Below are 17192 nucleotides of genomic sequence, written 5' to 3' on the forward strand. Positions count from 1 at the left end.
TGACCTGAAGATCTACATAGCTTGAATGAGGTATTAGGTAAACATATTACATTTGTAAAACAAAAACATATAATACATATAACAACAATCAAAAATAATTGTTAATACATATTTAGATCAAACGACTGTATTCAACAATAATACGATATACATGCGCTAAAACAGGCTAAAATGGGTTGACTATGCTGTAATTGAGCAACCGTTGTCATGTTATCTTGTGAACCGTTGGGCGTTAGGATTCGTGTGTCCTGAAACCAAATAATTGTCTTTATCTTTAGAAAAAGTAATAATATGGCAAACGTAAGTCGGTCAATCGTGCATCCAGAGTTTAACTTACTGAATCTCTATAACAAATTTCTGCAATGGCTATACTTGTTACGTTGCTTCCAAGTCGGTGTCTGGAGCTTGTTTTAAGAGCAAGCCCTTGTTTGTGGACATTGTACGCATTTTTAAAGTTAAAGAGGGTAATGAACTCTTTCACCAACTATTCTTGTTAGAACGCATAATCAGTGTTAGGGGATCAACTAGTTACATATAGTTAAATTATATCATTTGATTAAAAATAAATGTAATCAGTTACAGTCAGTGAGAAAAATAATTAAATTGAGTCAGATGTTTCATGAGTTAAAGACGTATGCTTATTTTCTATTTGGCCGATGTATATTTATTTGTTAAATTGAACCGATTTACCAACCGTTGTTAGATGCCATGGTATTTCCCTTCATAGATGTGCAAAAACCTGATTTAAAAAACAGTATCATAGCTGTTGAACTTTCTTGTTGTGTTTTTAAATATGTATTTAATCTCCAAGCAAATCTGATTTCGTGGTGTTTGTGCTTTAAAATGAAATGATCACAATCCTAATTTAAGTAATGAAGGATTTGAAAAGTCTGATGGTCATTAGTTGTTGAGTACTCTAATGTTAACCCCTGTCCTGTTTACACGTTTCAAAAGATTAACGGTTGAACACATTACAAGTCTTAAAACATGTAATCAAATGTTATCAGTTACATTACTTTTTAAACTTTTAGATATTAAATGGGTTAATTTGTGATCTATAAACTATTACAACGTTCATAGTAACCTCCCCAAAACTGTACATAAATAATTCCACCAAGGTCTCAGCTACAGCTAAACGTTATAACAAAAACTCAAGGTCCTTGTTGACAGTTTTGTGAGGTGTGTGTGTGTGTGTGTGTGTGTGTGTGTGTGTGTGTGTGTGTGTGTGTGTGTGTGTGTGTGTGTGTGTGTGTGTGTGTGTGTGCGTGTGAAAGCAGCATGGTTTGGAAGAAATTTTTTTTTTAGCTTATATATGTGATTTTACTACAAACTATAAGCATTCTAACTAAGAAAACACAATATGTTTTTATTTTTTATTTTTTTTCCAACCAAACCGTTTGTTTGCAGTTGTTAAAGTCGTAAGAATGTTTATTGTTATGAAAAGAAGGTAAGTTATGCTAGATAAATAAGTCTTTTTTTTATTAACCACAATGCGTTTATGAGTTATGTATTTGTTCTGTTTCATGTATGCAGCGGTTACCGTACACACATTCAAGAGAAATGCGTAAACTCAATTGTTTTAAACAATCTAAACCATTTAGTCTATCCTTAAAAACCTCTTACATTTTTTTTTTTCTTCACACATCTATTTTCATCTGTCTCTGGACTCTTGTTAAAACACTTGAGTGCTGACATGAATCCTGCATGAAAGCTAAAAAATAATACTTTTTTAAAACTATTTTAAACATCATGGTTAACAACACCATTTGGAAAGTGAGAAAGGACGTCTAATCTATTGTATACATTTCTGTCAGACATTTGTACCAACAAACACTTTTGGTTTCAAAGAAAACTTAGGACAACTCATTTTCAATCTTATATAGATATGTTCGTGTTTGTGACCTATTTTGTTTGTTTGTGTATTTTTTTACTTGTTTGAGTGTATATTAGTATTTATTTAGTTTGCATGTTCATGTTTTCTGTAATGTTTACATTTGTGTGTGTGTGTGTGTGTGTGTGTGTGTGTGTGTGTTTATGATTGTATGGTTGTGTTTGTGCACTTGTTTGCATTCTCGGTACAATTATGTTGAGGTTGAAAGATCTAGGGGTTAATAAAAATTATAAATGTAACTAAAATAAACTAAATTAACTCGAATTAAACTACATATTCCTATATGGTGTGACTTGTTAAAAGATTTCACACCCATTTGACCCACTAAATGAACTGTCAGATAACCTCACGATCACAGGCCTAAACCATAAACCATTTTATGGTTACCTGCAGCAGACCATTTACAATACCAGAACCCCCGGAAAACTAATTAGATAACAGCTGAGTTGGAAACCCCAAAAACCTTTAGATGTTTTACAATCTTCGCTGACATGGTCGTAACAGTAAAACCCAAAGACATCAGATTCCAGACACCAGACACGTTTCTAGGCACTACTTGAGATGAAATATTTAGCCTCTCCTGTAATGTTGTTAAAGTTTCTTTGGTAAGAAAATCAAAGACATTCCAAAACATTTCATTCCAGTTAGATTTGTGTATGCCTAAACGCTTGTTTTAATTGATATAGCAATGATATAGCAATGATAGAAGTTAATACTGACAAAATAAAAGACGCATTCAAGGATTTAGACTACTAAAGTATGTGTGAGTGACTTATTAAAATGAAATAAAACAACAATTTTTTCCAACAAGGAATTTTTGTTGAGATGAAAATAAAATGGTATAGGTTAACCTAATTTTAAAGTAAAAACATCGGTCTAATATTAAAACCAGGTAGAATGTTTTCATCAAATAAGAACTGATGTGTTTTTATTAAAAACGTTACTTTGTTTAACTCTTTTAACATACCTTTAAACCTTTGTGACCAACGTTATTAGGGAGGTGTTAGGGGGATGTGTTAGTGGGTGTTTTTTTCTTTTTTATTCGATGCTTTAAACATTAAAAAAACATAAAGGCGTACATTACTGGTAGATTTACAAATATGGTCTGAGATTACACTCAATTTTCGTTCACACTCTGTACATCATAAAACAAAATAAATGTAAAATAAATAAAACAACACTGAAGAAAAAGATAAAGAATGAAAAAGTAGGGGAGTTACAGATTTTCACATTAAGAAAAAACCAAAGTCCTTTAATGAAGAATACAAAAATCTTGCTTTGAGACTTTTCATTTCTTTTAACGTCTCCAAATACATCACAAATTCCTCTTTAAATGCCACCAAACGCGGGGAGTTTTGAGAAACATACGTTTATGAATGTAGAATTTCGTGCTAGAAGTTGATATTAAGAAAATAAAAGACATATTCAATGATTTAGGCTACTAAAGTAAGTTTGAATGGCTTATTAAAATAAAATAAAACATCAAGGACTTTTGTTTAGATGAAAAATAAAGAGCATATAGTTTTAAAGTAACTCATATACATAGATGTAACTAAAGATCCTGAAACAGGACACATATGTTCCAAGTGGGTAGGTATAGAATACCTGAAAGAACATCTAATCATCCGTCTGTTTATACTACAGAAATGATTGTCATATTTTTGGCTCTTCAGTGGGTTGAACACATTAATATACCTAAAGTAGTCATATGTTCAGACTCATTTGCAGTACTAGTTTAAAGTGTGGCGAATCTTCAACAAGACAATTTGTCATTCATTTTACAGAGTTTGTTCAGAATACAACCAAAAACAAATATTTATTTTGTATAGATACCTGCACATGTAGGAATAGAAGGTAGTGGATCAGATAAAAACATTAAAATGTCAGACATCAAATTTAATGAAAGGAGAATTTTGGGGATAGAAAGGAAGCTCTCGCCATAGAATTGGACACATTGCACTTAATCAGTCATTATTTATAAGAGGAAAAACATGTGTCTGGACTTTGTGTTAAATGTGATCTTCCTGAATCAGTTGAACCTATTTTAATAAAATGTAAAAGATATGACAACGAAAGAATACAACTTACTTACACTTAATATAGAAATAAACCAGATCTCATTTTAGAAAATGTTAAATAAAGATGTGACTATAGAAATGTTTCAATGATTAAGTATCTCAAAGAGTTGATAAACAGGATTCAAAGAATCACTACTAAGTTTGTCACGTTTCAATCTGAGACGAGATATTTCTTACCTGTCATTTTGTTAAATGGGGATACTTTTAACTACATATGTATGGTTTAATTACTAGATAACACGACACAAACTCGGTAGAAGGAAAGTGTGCGTGTGTGTGTGTGTGTGTGTGTGTGTGTGTGTGTGTGTGTGTGTGTTTATGATTGTATGGTTGTGTTTGTGCACTTGTTTGCATTCTCGGTACATTTATGTTAAGGTTGAAAGATCTAGGGGTTAATAAAAATTATAAATGTAACTAAAATAAACTAAATTAACTCGAATTAAATTACATCTTCCTATATGGTCTGACTTGTTAAAAGATTTCACACCCATTTGACCCCTAAATGAACTGTCAGATAACCTCACGATCACAGGCCTAAACCATAAACCATTTTATGGTTACCTGCAGCAGACCGTTTACAACACCAGAACCCCTCGGAAAACTAATTAGATTACAGTTGAGTTGCAAACCCCCAAAACCTTTAGATGTTTTTACCCCCGCTGATGTCTAACTGATATGCAGGTGACATCACACAGACACCAGATGCCCGGCGCGGTCACGTTTCGCTGCACGACCTGAGACGAGATATTTCTTTCCTGTCATATTGTTAAATGGGGATACTTTTAACTACATATGTCTGTTTTATTTACTAGATAACGCGACACAAACTTACAAACTGGCCAGAAGGAAAGTGTGTTTGTGTGTTAATTGTCATAGCTTGAGAAATTAAGCTTGACAAAAATAAAAGATATATCGACGGCAATAGTCTAAATTTAGACTAGTCGTAGATTAGAGTAATTAACTTAATACATTAAAAAAAAAACAAATAATGCTTTTTCAATGGTGTTTTTATTATTATTTTTTATTTTGTATTTTTTAAGACTAAAAGTAAATAAAAATCGCATAAAGCTACATCATTTAAAAAGTACAAATTGATCTTATGTTTAAACGGATTTAAAGTTTTCACTAATTAAGGCCTGATGTCTATTTATTAAAAACTACTTAGTTTAATTATTTTAACATTTAAATCTATTTGATGCTGTTATCAGTCTACAGCGGGGCAGTCTCTAGCGCAGGAGGCGTGGTTTTTTTCCGGAGCATTCCCCGAGCCTCATTCTAAGTGTGTCTGCGGTGCTGTCAGTATCGCTCAACGGAGATGCCTTGACACTTTGCTGTGAGATCTTTTTTTCTTTCGTCTAACTCTCTGTCAGTAATAGTCTAGATTTTTAAAGTTATAGGTAGTGGTAAAGTACAACATAGATTTGATTCGAAGTATCTTGTCTGATGGATTTTATTTTTGATCCGCGTAATGCCTACCATCTTTTTTCTTTTGTTTGAACTTTTTCTCACATTATGACAAACACCAAGTTTTCTGGTTTGTATCGCCGCTTTACATTCATTTCTTTTTCAGTTTGAGGTAAGGTACAAATGCTAAATGCTTTCTTTTCTAGCTGGTAACAAAACACCTTTTTAAATTTTTACAAGCTCTCACATCTTTTTCACGTGTTGCTTAAAGAAAACACATCTGATGGTTTTGACTTGTTTAGTTGTTTTAGATAAATAACCAGTAACCTATTTTTTTTTCTTTTTTATTTGTTACAACTTTAACAATGTTTTACACTTTTCCAACTACGAAAACAATCATTACATCGTTCCCATTTTGTTTGTGTTATAACCTTTTTTCTTGAAATGCACTGTGTACTTAAAACCTTAATAAAAACTTCCCTTATACCATTTTCATGATTTCATCCCTTTCCACAGTTTAAAAAAAAAAAAAAAAAAGCACATAGAATCCAACACATTTTCACCCTCCCTCAACGAAATTCCTTCTTAGGGTCGTAAGTTCATATCTAGGTCACCGGGGTGTACAGCGAGGGGAGGGGGTGTACAAACAGGTGTCCAGAACAGATGGCTTTTATGACCCTCATCAATCAAATTGTTTGACACAACCCATACTATATTCTCTCTAGTGGGCTTTGTTTTCAAGTGTGCAACTCATGGCATTCACTGTTTTTCTGCTGGCAGCCGGTTATCAAACAGTATTGCATTGCTGCAAGTGCCCCCTTCTGGACTGGTGGTGAATTGTCTGTATTCATCGTAAGGTCTCATGCACCGAAGAGATGCCTGTACCATGACGGTTGGGGACAAATAAATGTATCATTCCACCCCTAGTATATAAAGTAAATATGTGTTTGTGTATCTTTGCTATTGTGTGTTTAAGTTTGTTTATGTCCTTGGCCACCCTGAAATACCAAGTGCACAGCTCTTAACAGAACATTATCTAAATTGTCTTAAATCTCAAAAACTGCCAGTCAGCAAAATCTCTCTGTTGAGACTTTCAACCTGTCAGTAAAAACAGATAATAGAATGAGAGATACTGTATATAGAGAGAAAACTATGGCTCATCGTGTAGGACTGTACCAATAATACTGTCTGAAACATTCAGATGTTCCTGCATGCTCATCTCTGAATCCCTAACTGCCAAATTTCACATTCATTAAATTGAAAAAAGAATGTCTGCACTGAAAGCTTAAGGGGCCAAATTTGAAGGTCATCAGTAAATGTCAGTGAGTGCTAGTTTTAGTGCTAAAACCTGCTATTCTTATTGTTATGAATTATTAGAAAGACGTCAAATTAAATTAGGCAAATGCCATGGGCAGGCAGTAACAATTCTGTCAGCAGACGAGCACTGCTGACATATGAACTGAACTCCTGGGCAAGACTTTAGGGAGCCAGTCAGATGTCCTCAGCCTACAGTACCAAAGTGCAGCTGGTCAGAACAGTCCCGCCAGTCATCCTCTGCCAATAGAGAAACCAAATACAATAAATGATTATATCTGTCTTTTTCATGGAGCTGTTGGCTGAAACTGATCAAAACTTTCAAAAACTACTTTCTTATTTAAGAAATCATTGTCATTTTTGTAAAATAAATATAATTCAGTCATGAAACTCTATGCATTGGAAGTAACATAGTTCCTGTACATGCTAGCAGCAGCAATAATCTACAACTACAGCAATAAGCAACAGCAGCGTAGCAGATCTGTTCCGCCAATACAAAAAACATTAACATTGTCTTATCCATCACCATGCTAAAATCTTCAGAGAGTTGTCATGATTGAATTCTCATTATTGTAATACAATCTGTACACAATATTTTTTAACTGAACTAGAATTCTTTATGCTTGAGAACCAGATCAGTACATATCATTCAGTCCAGTTTTGTGAACTGGATCAACCAATGTATTACAATGATCTGATAAAAAATAATGGTTCTTTCACACTATTTCTCTTATTACTTCTTATCTCTCATTAATGCACTATGGTCTGTTCCTCACAGAAAGTTATCACAATGCTTTAGAAAACTTCAAATACCAACACAGGCTCATTGCAAAAAACATTCCAATGATGACATTTCTGCAAAATGCTACTGCAATTCTTCTTGTGCGTTTCACAACACTGAAATATCTATTGAGTGGTGCTTAAAATGCTTTCAGTATTGTCCGATACAGATGAACATTAATCTTGCATTGTTTCATTATGTTAGTTATTGTATATTGTGGCAGTTAAAGAAATGACCTGGGTCACTAAAAGGTTAATGCTAAATCATTAAATCTAAACTTTCCCTAAACCTAAACCTACTTTTAACAAAAGTAAACATGAGAAGAAAAACACAAATTTTGAAGCAACCATGCCACTCTAGCTTCTAGCTAGCACTCATGACTTGATTTTCACTGATGCCTTAGCACTTTCTATAAATAATATAAAAGTCATTGAGTTTTACTGCAATTTAATGCAATTTTTCTTATTGAATTTTTTGATTTTGGGATGAAACATAATCTGGACATTTCTTTTTGTCAGATTCAATATATTATTTCATTCAGCTTTGACATTAATGAACATTATATGTGATTAAGATTGTGTCTGCACAGACATTTGGCATGTAGCTAACAGTACTTTTCAAAGTAATTATACACAGATATGTCTTTGCAAGAAGTATCACATCCAGCCTGCACTTTAACATATCCACATACACTCTGAAAACACAAAATAAGCTGTGTCTGATTGACAGTCCACGTTTATATACCCTGTCACATGATTCTCACCTCTGCGTGCCACCAGAGATGAAATCTTAAATGATTCAGTTGTCTTCTCACTGGTCCACTCGAGTAAGTGTGGTTTTGTATAACTGAGTGCTTTTGTTAGGTCCAGCATTTCACATACGGCTTTCAATAATGCAGCAGAGAGGCATCTGAAAATCCATCAAAGTCTTTAGAGCCACAACTGCAGCTGCAGTGGAAAATGCCGCTGCATTGAGGCAGTCGGCTGCTGTTTGACTGGCTTATGTGAGGCCATTTCCAGCCAAACAAATACAGTTTGAAACAGATCAGCTCTCGATTCTAATGTGCATCCACAAGCTGCATGTATGTGGCAGTGTTACTGTCCAGACGTGCTGGTTTTAATCTACAGTAGCTTCACAACCTGTACACACAAACACGGAACAGGGAATTTTTTAACACCTTCAACATGACCATGCACTGAATCACATCTATAATCAATCCAATGTATAGGCAAAATGTCATGGGCGGGGTGTAATAGCGACCAGGAAGATTAAAAGCACATGCAGGTGATGCAACGGCAGCTTATAAGAAATGAAGCAAACACTCAAAGGGATGTCGGAAAAATGACACTGAGACGCAGCATCTTGTTCCCTTGGGGAACCAATGTTATATGCACAACCAAGAGACATTTCCCTGCAGGAACTCGAGCTGATTCGAATCAATATGGGAACAAGTATGCCCCTCGCTACGTAGTGTGGAAGAGCACAGCTAGGGCGAGAGAACAGAGGAGCCCAAATGTGGCTTGCATTTTTAGGCCACAGAAAACTGATGTACATTAGGGACGTGGACTGTATAGATACACCTGATAGAAAGGTCTTGGAGGCCACCACACTTCTGTTCGAGTAAGCCTTGACCCCCAAGGGCGAGGGGAGATCAGAGGACTCATAGGCAATGCAAATGGCATCCACTATCCACTGGCTGAGGGTCTGTTTAGTAGCAGGAAGGCCTATCCTGGTGGGACCATAGCACACTAGCAGTTCGTTTGCCCTTCTCCACAGGGCAGCTTTGTGCTCACACTGGACACATACAGTTAATCTTATGCTGATCAGGCTCCCAAAAGGGATGAGGACAGAAGGCCTGGAGAATGACAGGCTGTGGTGTAGCGGAGGGAACTTTCGGTACATAACCAGCTCGCGGGCAGAGAAAAGCTTTGGCCAGACATCTAGGTGCAAAATCTATGTAAGAATGGACCACTGAGAAGGCCTGCAAATCCCCAACTCTCTTGAGAGAAGAAATCACAAGAAGAAAGGTAGTCTTAATAGTGAGATGACGATCAGATATCTCCTTTATAGGCTCGAAAGGAGGTTTACAGAAAGCCTCTAACACCACAGCCAGGTCCCACTTGGGACACGAGATCATACCTGAGGTCTCAGCCTCAACGCACCACAGAGGAAATGTGTAACTAGGTGTTGTCTGCCCACTGACTGGTCACCAAGAGGGGCGTGGTAGGCCGCAATGGCCGCCATGAAGACCTTTAAGGTGGAGTGGGTCAATCCTGCAGAGAATCAGGCCTGTAGATAACTCAGTGAGTGACTGGTCTTCTCTTATTCTTGCCGCTGCAGTGAGGATCGACTCTATCTGAGCAGGAGACAGACGTGGTCGAATGTCACACCACGCACCGAGGTTTTCTATAGTGGAGAAAGCACACTTTTCTTGCTGTTTAGTCTTAACACAGCTCTTTCACGTGAGCAAGAACAAGATCTTGATGCTGAACCGCCATCTGCTCTGACTGAGCTAATATCAACCAATTGTCGATGTAGTTGAGTATGTGGATGCCCTGGAGTCGCAGAGGACCCAGCACAGCATCCACTCACTTCATGAAAGTGTGGGGTGAGAGAGCAAGGCCAAAGCAGTGTTAATTTCGTTGACGAAGTCTATGACGAAAAATATTCGTCAACTAACCTTTTTCACGGATGAAAACTAAATAAAAACTAAATAAAAAGTCAGATATGATGACGAAAAACGTGACGAAATATAACTGACACTTTAGTCAACGAATAAAAATGAGACGAAAATATATGGGAGGGACGAATGGAGAAGAGATCCAATCAGAGCGAATCTTTGAGGGTAGGTTGATCTATGCAGAAGCAGCGGCAAATGCCGTGGCAAATGCAAGCGCAACAGCTAAACAAACGCAGCAGTTACACAGAAAAGAGAACAAAGATGAGTTTGCTGAAATTCGCACAGTTTCGAGGATGTTTTCATAACAGTTAAGTTGTTTACACAGGGAACTACATTGCGACCTTTTGAAATGCCATTGCGACCCAAATTTTTATGGGGTCGTAAATGTATCACTGATTATTTTTGTACCTACTTATGTGTAATGCTATGTTTTAATATGAGCATTTATTAAAACAGAAATGTGTATTTTAAGAATACGTTTTATAACGTGCTCCGAGCATTCAACACATCAAGTTGGCTTCAGCCTCGCGATGCGGGAAAGTTGAACTGAGCAGAGCAGCTGGTTACTCGCGCAACACTGAACCGAGCTCTCGTTCAGGACGTTTGCGTCCTCCTGCACCTGAACGAACAAATACAAATCGCATTTTAAATAAACATACGAAAAAGAGCGAAAAGTGAAAGAGCTCAATTCAGCAGCGCGGTGTTCTGGTGTTCAGGGAGGAAGCAGAGACGTGTCTCAAAGTCTTCTTGCTTTTGTACCGACAACAAATACATACTAAATATGTCGAAATACCCGTCTTGGAAAGTGTGTTCGAAAAGGTCTGTAGTTATGTCTTCAGTGAAAGTAAAGAGTTGGAAAGAAATCGGATGTGTATCTTTATAATGGATGCATTTGTCTCTTAAAGTGACTAGCTAGTTAAATTTACTAGCTCTGCTGTCAGTGTCTTTAATGTATGAAAATGAAAGTAAATCACTCACTGCTCTTGATTAAATTACTTTGTAGTTTTAACAAGAATTTATCCAAAGTCAATCCAAAAATCAGATAGAATAGATTATATTGTTTTACTAGTGACTAAAAAATACCAAAAAAATAAAAATAAATTAGGGACCTGAGCATGTTTTGCTTAAGTGTTTCTTTCTTTAATTTCTAATGCAACCTTTTCACACCACAGACTGAACCAAATTAAGCATTGCATCAGACATTATCTAGATGAATTTGTTGTTCTGACACAGTTTAACCCTGAGTTATTGTCATATTTTATTACCAATTTCTAAACTACAGCAAATAAACTGTGATATTGTAAGAAACGTTGAAGGTGTCTGAATACATTTTGGTTTGATTGTTTATTTTATTTTACAGTGAAGACTATGCAGTGCTATTTTAAATGAACAAAAACAAACTTAAAAAAATTTAAACTTTGTGTAAATATCACAAATAAAGAAATATAATGAACATACAATACAAATATAATATAGGTGGTTGTCTATTTCAATAATACTGTACTTCATCTTGAAAGAATGTCATATGCATTGCATATCATTCAGGACGAATGCATATCTTTTTCAGAGAGCATGTATATTTTTCATTGAGAGCAGGCCTTATGTTTATTTTATAAATACCATTCCATAACAGACTGATGGAAACATTTAGTCAAGTCAACTAAGTTGACTTTGTTCTACTAAAAAAAAACTAGACTAAGACTAAAAGACTTAAGACTAGACTAAGACTAAAACTCTTATGATATTTAGTCGACTAAAACTAGACTAAGACTAAAACATTTCAGATGACTAAAATGTGACTAAAACTAAATGGTGTGTTATTCAAAAGACTAAGACTAAGACTAAATCCGAATTTGCTGACAAAATTAACACTGGGCCAAAGGAAGAACCCGATATTGGTAAGCTTTGCCCCCAAAGGCAAACCTCAGGAACTTCCTGTGTTGGGGAAGAATGGAGAGATGGAAGTATGTGTCTTTTAGATTGTGACAAACTAGTCATCAGACCTGATCTGAGAAATGACTTGCTTGATAGTGAGCATCCTGAACTTTAGTCGCATAACTGAGCAGTTCAACTGATGCAGATATAAAGTGGGATGCAACCTTCCATCCTTCTTTGGAATCATGAAGTACTGAGTGTAGAACTCGGACTAGAACCTTGATGGCTTCCTTCCTCAAGAGAGTTTTTACTTTTTTACATTAACAGAGCCTGCTCAGGGCCCACAAGAGTGTAAATGACCACGTTGAAACGAGGCAGAGGAGGAACAAACTGAATGCGGTAGCCTCTTTCTACAGTGTGCAGGACCCATTGAGACACATTTGGCAGAAGTTTTTATGCTGCAAAATAGTCTACTAAGGGAATCAGTCTCTCGAGGCTGACCTCTGGCTTAACAGAGAGGCTAGCTTGGTGCCTTGAAGTGGCGGACCAGCAGGGGATGGCCGAAGCCTTTCTAAATGTAAGAACAGTCCGCATATCTGGCTTCATCTCAGAAGACCCTTGAGAGCTGACTCTGCATGCTTCACTCCCAAGAAGATAATGCACAGACTTTGTGCATCCCCACCCGTAATGTAGCGCGGGCAGGGAGGAACACACATGTCTGCTTTCGCCCATGTGTATTGTCTTATTACTTGACTTTGGCATGAATATACTGAGGGACAGACATCACTAAATAAGACTCACAAATGGATAGTGGACTGACACACACAGAGTGCTTGCTATATGACAGAAAGTTGCCACTATATCCATCGCACAAGCTTCCTGGCTGCTACATCTAAGGATGGTCCATTAAAAAATGGATGTATGTCCTTCCAAACTTGTATTGCTTTCTTCCTTCTGAGGAACATGAAAGAAGATATTTTTAAGAACATTGATAACCAAACAATATTGACTTCCACTGAGGAAAAAAACATGTTCCACAGAAGAAAAGAAAGTTATACTGTTTTGGAATAGTATGATGGTAAATATTGACAATATTTTATTTTTGGGTTAATTATTTTATGCTGCAGAATAAAATGTAAGCTTCTGTTGACAACAAATCTTATTTCAACCCCCCCCCCCCCAAATAAAAATTATAAAAATAAATAAATAAAATAAAAAATTAAATAAAATAAAAAACAACAATCCACCCTTACTAATCCATTATGTACTATAGACTTTGTGGTTGTTTTAATGATGTACTAATGTTAACTGTGTTGAAGTGCTAAGCTGTGGGTTTCCTCTGGAATTTTCTAATGGGTTTGGGTTTGAGTCTGTGGAGCGTGGACACCATTACTTTGAAAATTTGAAAATACTTTCCTGTTTATTCAAAAATCAAAAACACCTAGGAACCTATAGTAAATAAGCTAAATGGGCCTACAGATTGACATCATGACTGAAGAGTTGCATCCGATGATGTGCTAAATGTGTATGTTTTTGTTTGTTTAGGGCCCTGAATGTGATTCTGGTGTTCAACACTGAAGGTCAGCGGTTTCTGAGAGTAGGGTTGGCTGTGCCTCTCTTTGGGTCTATCTCAACGCTCAGGGCCATGGTAGCAGAGGAGGGCAAGATCTCTTCAGACCAGGTAAGACCTGATGTCTGTCATCTCATTTTGTCTCTTTCTCCCACTTTATGTAATTTTCCTATTCCTGAACTTAATTGTGTGCAATACACACTTACTCCTTTATTGTAGTGTAATGCACACTGCTCTATGTGTTCGCTATTACTATATGTGAGCCTGGAAGAGGAATGCAAGAATAATTCTTCTTTGGCCAGACAATGTAAGGTCTGAAATTCATACCCCATTAAACTGCCTCCTCTTAATACACCCCATCTGTTGGTTAATGGAAACTTCTCAGACTCAAGGTTATTGTGCTGCAAGATACACATTTTAATGCCACTGCTATAATCCTTACAGCATTTATTAATTTACATATTCACTCTCTGTAACCAGTGCGCATTGAGTTTGGCTTGGAGCAGTGGTTCTCAAACCTGTCCTGGAGTACACCCAGCCCTGCATATTTTGTATGTCTCCCTCATCTATGACACCTGATTCAACTCATCAGCTTATTAGTGGAGACTGCAAGACCTCAAGTGGGTGTGTCAGATATAGGGAGACATAAAAAATGTGCATGGAGAGTGCATGGAATTGCATGGCAATGCAGATGCCAGAACATGACTTAAATGATCAATACTATCAGCCATATACTCTGTACATATACAGGATAAATAGAAAGAAAAAAAAAAGAGTATGCTCATTGTTAAAATAATACATTTTTGTAGATTAGTTTGCTATTGTATGCTTTTTGAGAAGTCATTAATCCATTTGAAATACCCATTTCAAAATACAGAGAACCACAATTATACAGAAACTGAATCATTTAACAATTTATTTTAAGTGTTTTAATTTATCTGCTTGACTAATTTATTGCATTCAAATTGTACACATAAAATTTGTTTAGGATGGATGAGGATATTATGCATCTGGTAAGGAATAGATGGCCAGATGCTAATACTGTTAGGTAAAAACCCTTCTACCATTTTGTTTTTCTTATGCAGCTCTCAATGTCTCTTTAAGGTCCAATTACCACCATTATCAAACCAGTAACTACGACTTTTTCCTTAATAAACTCATAATTATCACAAGTTGCTGTTTATTAATAGTTAGTAAGAACGTTGTAAAGTTTAGGTATTGGGTAGGATTAGGGATGTAGAATGTAGTCGTTCTTATATATAGTTTAATGTAGTTCTTTACTAATAATTGTATAAGAAAAAAATGTATTTAGATTTCATTTAGACCTCCATTACTAATCTTTTACAGACTAATGTGTTGATTTCTTCAGCTCTGTCAGTAAAAGGCCTACTGTGGAAAGGCTTGCAGGATGCTATGGTTTCAAAGCATGCCCTAAACAATATGAGATGGAAGAAACATCAGCACAGGGCACAAACTTCTTCAGACATTAGGAGAAAAGGGAATACTCCCTGACTACCTTCTTAGCCTTTACTACAGATAGATTTCATACTGAATATTATATGATTGGTTCAGGCAACATATGTTTATTTAGCCTGTTTCACAGAGCTTAGATTAGGTATTACTTAGCCATTTGTAAAAATTAGCCTTGTGTTAGCAGGGGATCGTGTACTGATATACTAATGTAGATGGTCTCTCCCCCTTGTGGTGGGAGGTGATATTAAGGTAAGTGTGCTACTAGTATGTGCATTGCTTGTTCAGAATAGCATAGTTTCATACTAACCTCACTTTTACTCATTATATACAACAAATTGTGCCACATAACAGAACTGAGTGGTATACTTTATAATAAAATGCCATGCTGCAAACTGACATTCCATTTTCTGACATACATTTTTTTTCTATATGGTTTGTAATATATATATAATATAGCCCATGTGTATGTGTACACTCGTACATGTGTGTGGTAAAGAACCAAAAAGTGATTTGAACTATTGTAATGGATTGAGTGAGTGAAACAGAAAACAATAGAAATAGATCTACCGCTGAGCCTAATAGTTTGTCTTGCTGAGCGGTTGAGCTAAAATCCCCTTATCTGTGGATTTGTGATGTGACAACAGCTTTTGGAAAATGGCTTAAGAAGCACCTGAAATCTTCTTTGTTTACTAAGGCCCTAAGTTTCTTGCTCATGTGTATAATCCGTTTCATGGTGTGCAAGGATGTTTTACTCTCAAATCAACATTTCTCTTTCTCTCGTAGGTGATTTTGACAGAGATGAACACAAATGGGTTCCAACGCTCTTTCTCTGATGAAGATGATATGACGAGTATCTCAGAGAGTGATGTCATCTACGCCTTCCAGGCTCCACCCCTCTTCAGAAGAGGAGGCTCCATGCGATTCTCAGGTAGGAAAATAAGGAAACGTAAGGAAATGCTTCAGGTTTCTAGCAACTTTAGCTAACTGGATATTGACAGTAAGAGGTGCTGTAAGCGTTTTCAGATGTTTGCTATCTTCGGTCTAGTCTCACAAGTCCACACACATTTTACTTTTACACAAAGAATCCTTCTATTGAGCACTATTCAGAGCAGAACAAGAACATATAACAGAAGTATAAAATAAACATATTAGTATTCATTATAAACAATTTTTATGAAACCCCAAGTGCTTCACCACAAATTAATCAAAATAAATCACCATCATCACACTCAGTGATTCCACATTTCCACTGCATTTCTGTTTTCTTCAATACTGTACAACTATCAGTTTAAACTGAGCTATGCAACTTTATTATATAAATTTAGTGTTATGATGAGTGGGGTGTAATGTTGATTAGCAAAAGTTTTTTTTTTTTTTTTTCTGTGTTTTACGTGCTTGACGTTAATTGCCTTATACAAGTCACAGCATGTTCCAGATGATTAAACAAATATATAATTTATAATGCAGAAAATACAGTATTTCTTGACACTTTTTTGCTGTTTACTGGGGCTATTGCAGACATATTTGATTTCTTTGGACACCTGTTTCAGTGTTTTCTGTCAGGTAGTAGGGACATTGCATGTGTGGTATTTCAAAAAATATTTGCTTAGGGCAATTTCAAGAAAAATGCAGGCATAAAAGTCAATATAATGTAGCAACATAGAGAGATGTTTACACAGGAATATTTGAAGTGCACAGTGACTTATCAGTCCAATGATGTATGTAAGTGATAGAATGCAGCATGGCTTCTTCCCTATAAATGAGTTTGAGATATCTAAAGAAAACCTTCCCCTTAAAGATTAAGACGCTCTGTTGATTACAGATAAAACTGTACAAGTCTTCAGGTAATGTGGTTGTTTATTATGGCTGACTGGTGGACGATTGAAGATTGATAACAATGCAAATTATGCTTATGGAAGTGTCAAGAAGAATGAATGTTGTCAAAAATGGAGGACGAAAAAAATTGTCTCTCAACATGACTGCCTCCATGTGGGAGAAAACAACTTTTTTTTTAGCTACCGATGTTACATTTCCTTGTGAAAAATAACTACTCTTAGCATACATTTAAAAACAGTAGTTTTTACAGAAATAACCCTATACTTTAAAAGAAAATAGTTAAATGCAAA

General features: G+C 36.0%; 1 protein-coding gene across 1 annotated transcript in view; it reads left to right on the plus strand.

Moving 5' to 3' along the window:
• usp43a (ubiquitin specific peptidase 43a) overlaps positions 1 to 17192 on the plus strand; it is a 135770-nt gene that overhangs the window by 74853 nt on the left and 43725 nt on the right. Inside the window, exons 5-6 of the mRNA XM_052558337.1 lie at positions 13569 to 13704; positions 15850 to 15994. Coding sequence (XP_052414297.1) covers positions 13569 to 13704; positions 15850 to 15994 — 281 coding nt within the window. The remainder of the gene's footprint in view (positions 1 to 13568; positions 13705 to 15849; positions 15995 to 17192) is intronic.

This window comes from Carassius gibelio, chromosome B6 (genome assembly GCF_023724105.1).
Source record: "Carassius gibelio isolate Cgi1373 ecotype wild population from Czech Republic chromosome B6, carGib1.2-hapl.c, whole genome shotgun sequence".
NCBI lineage: Eukaryota > Metazoa > Chordata > Actinopteri > Cypriniformes > Cyprinidae > Carassius > Carassius gibelio.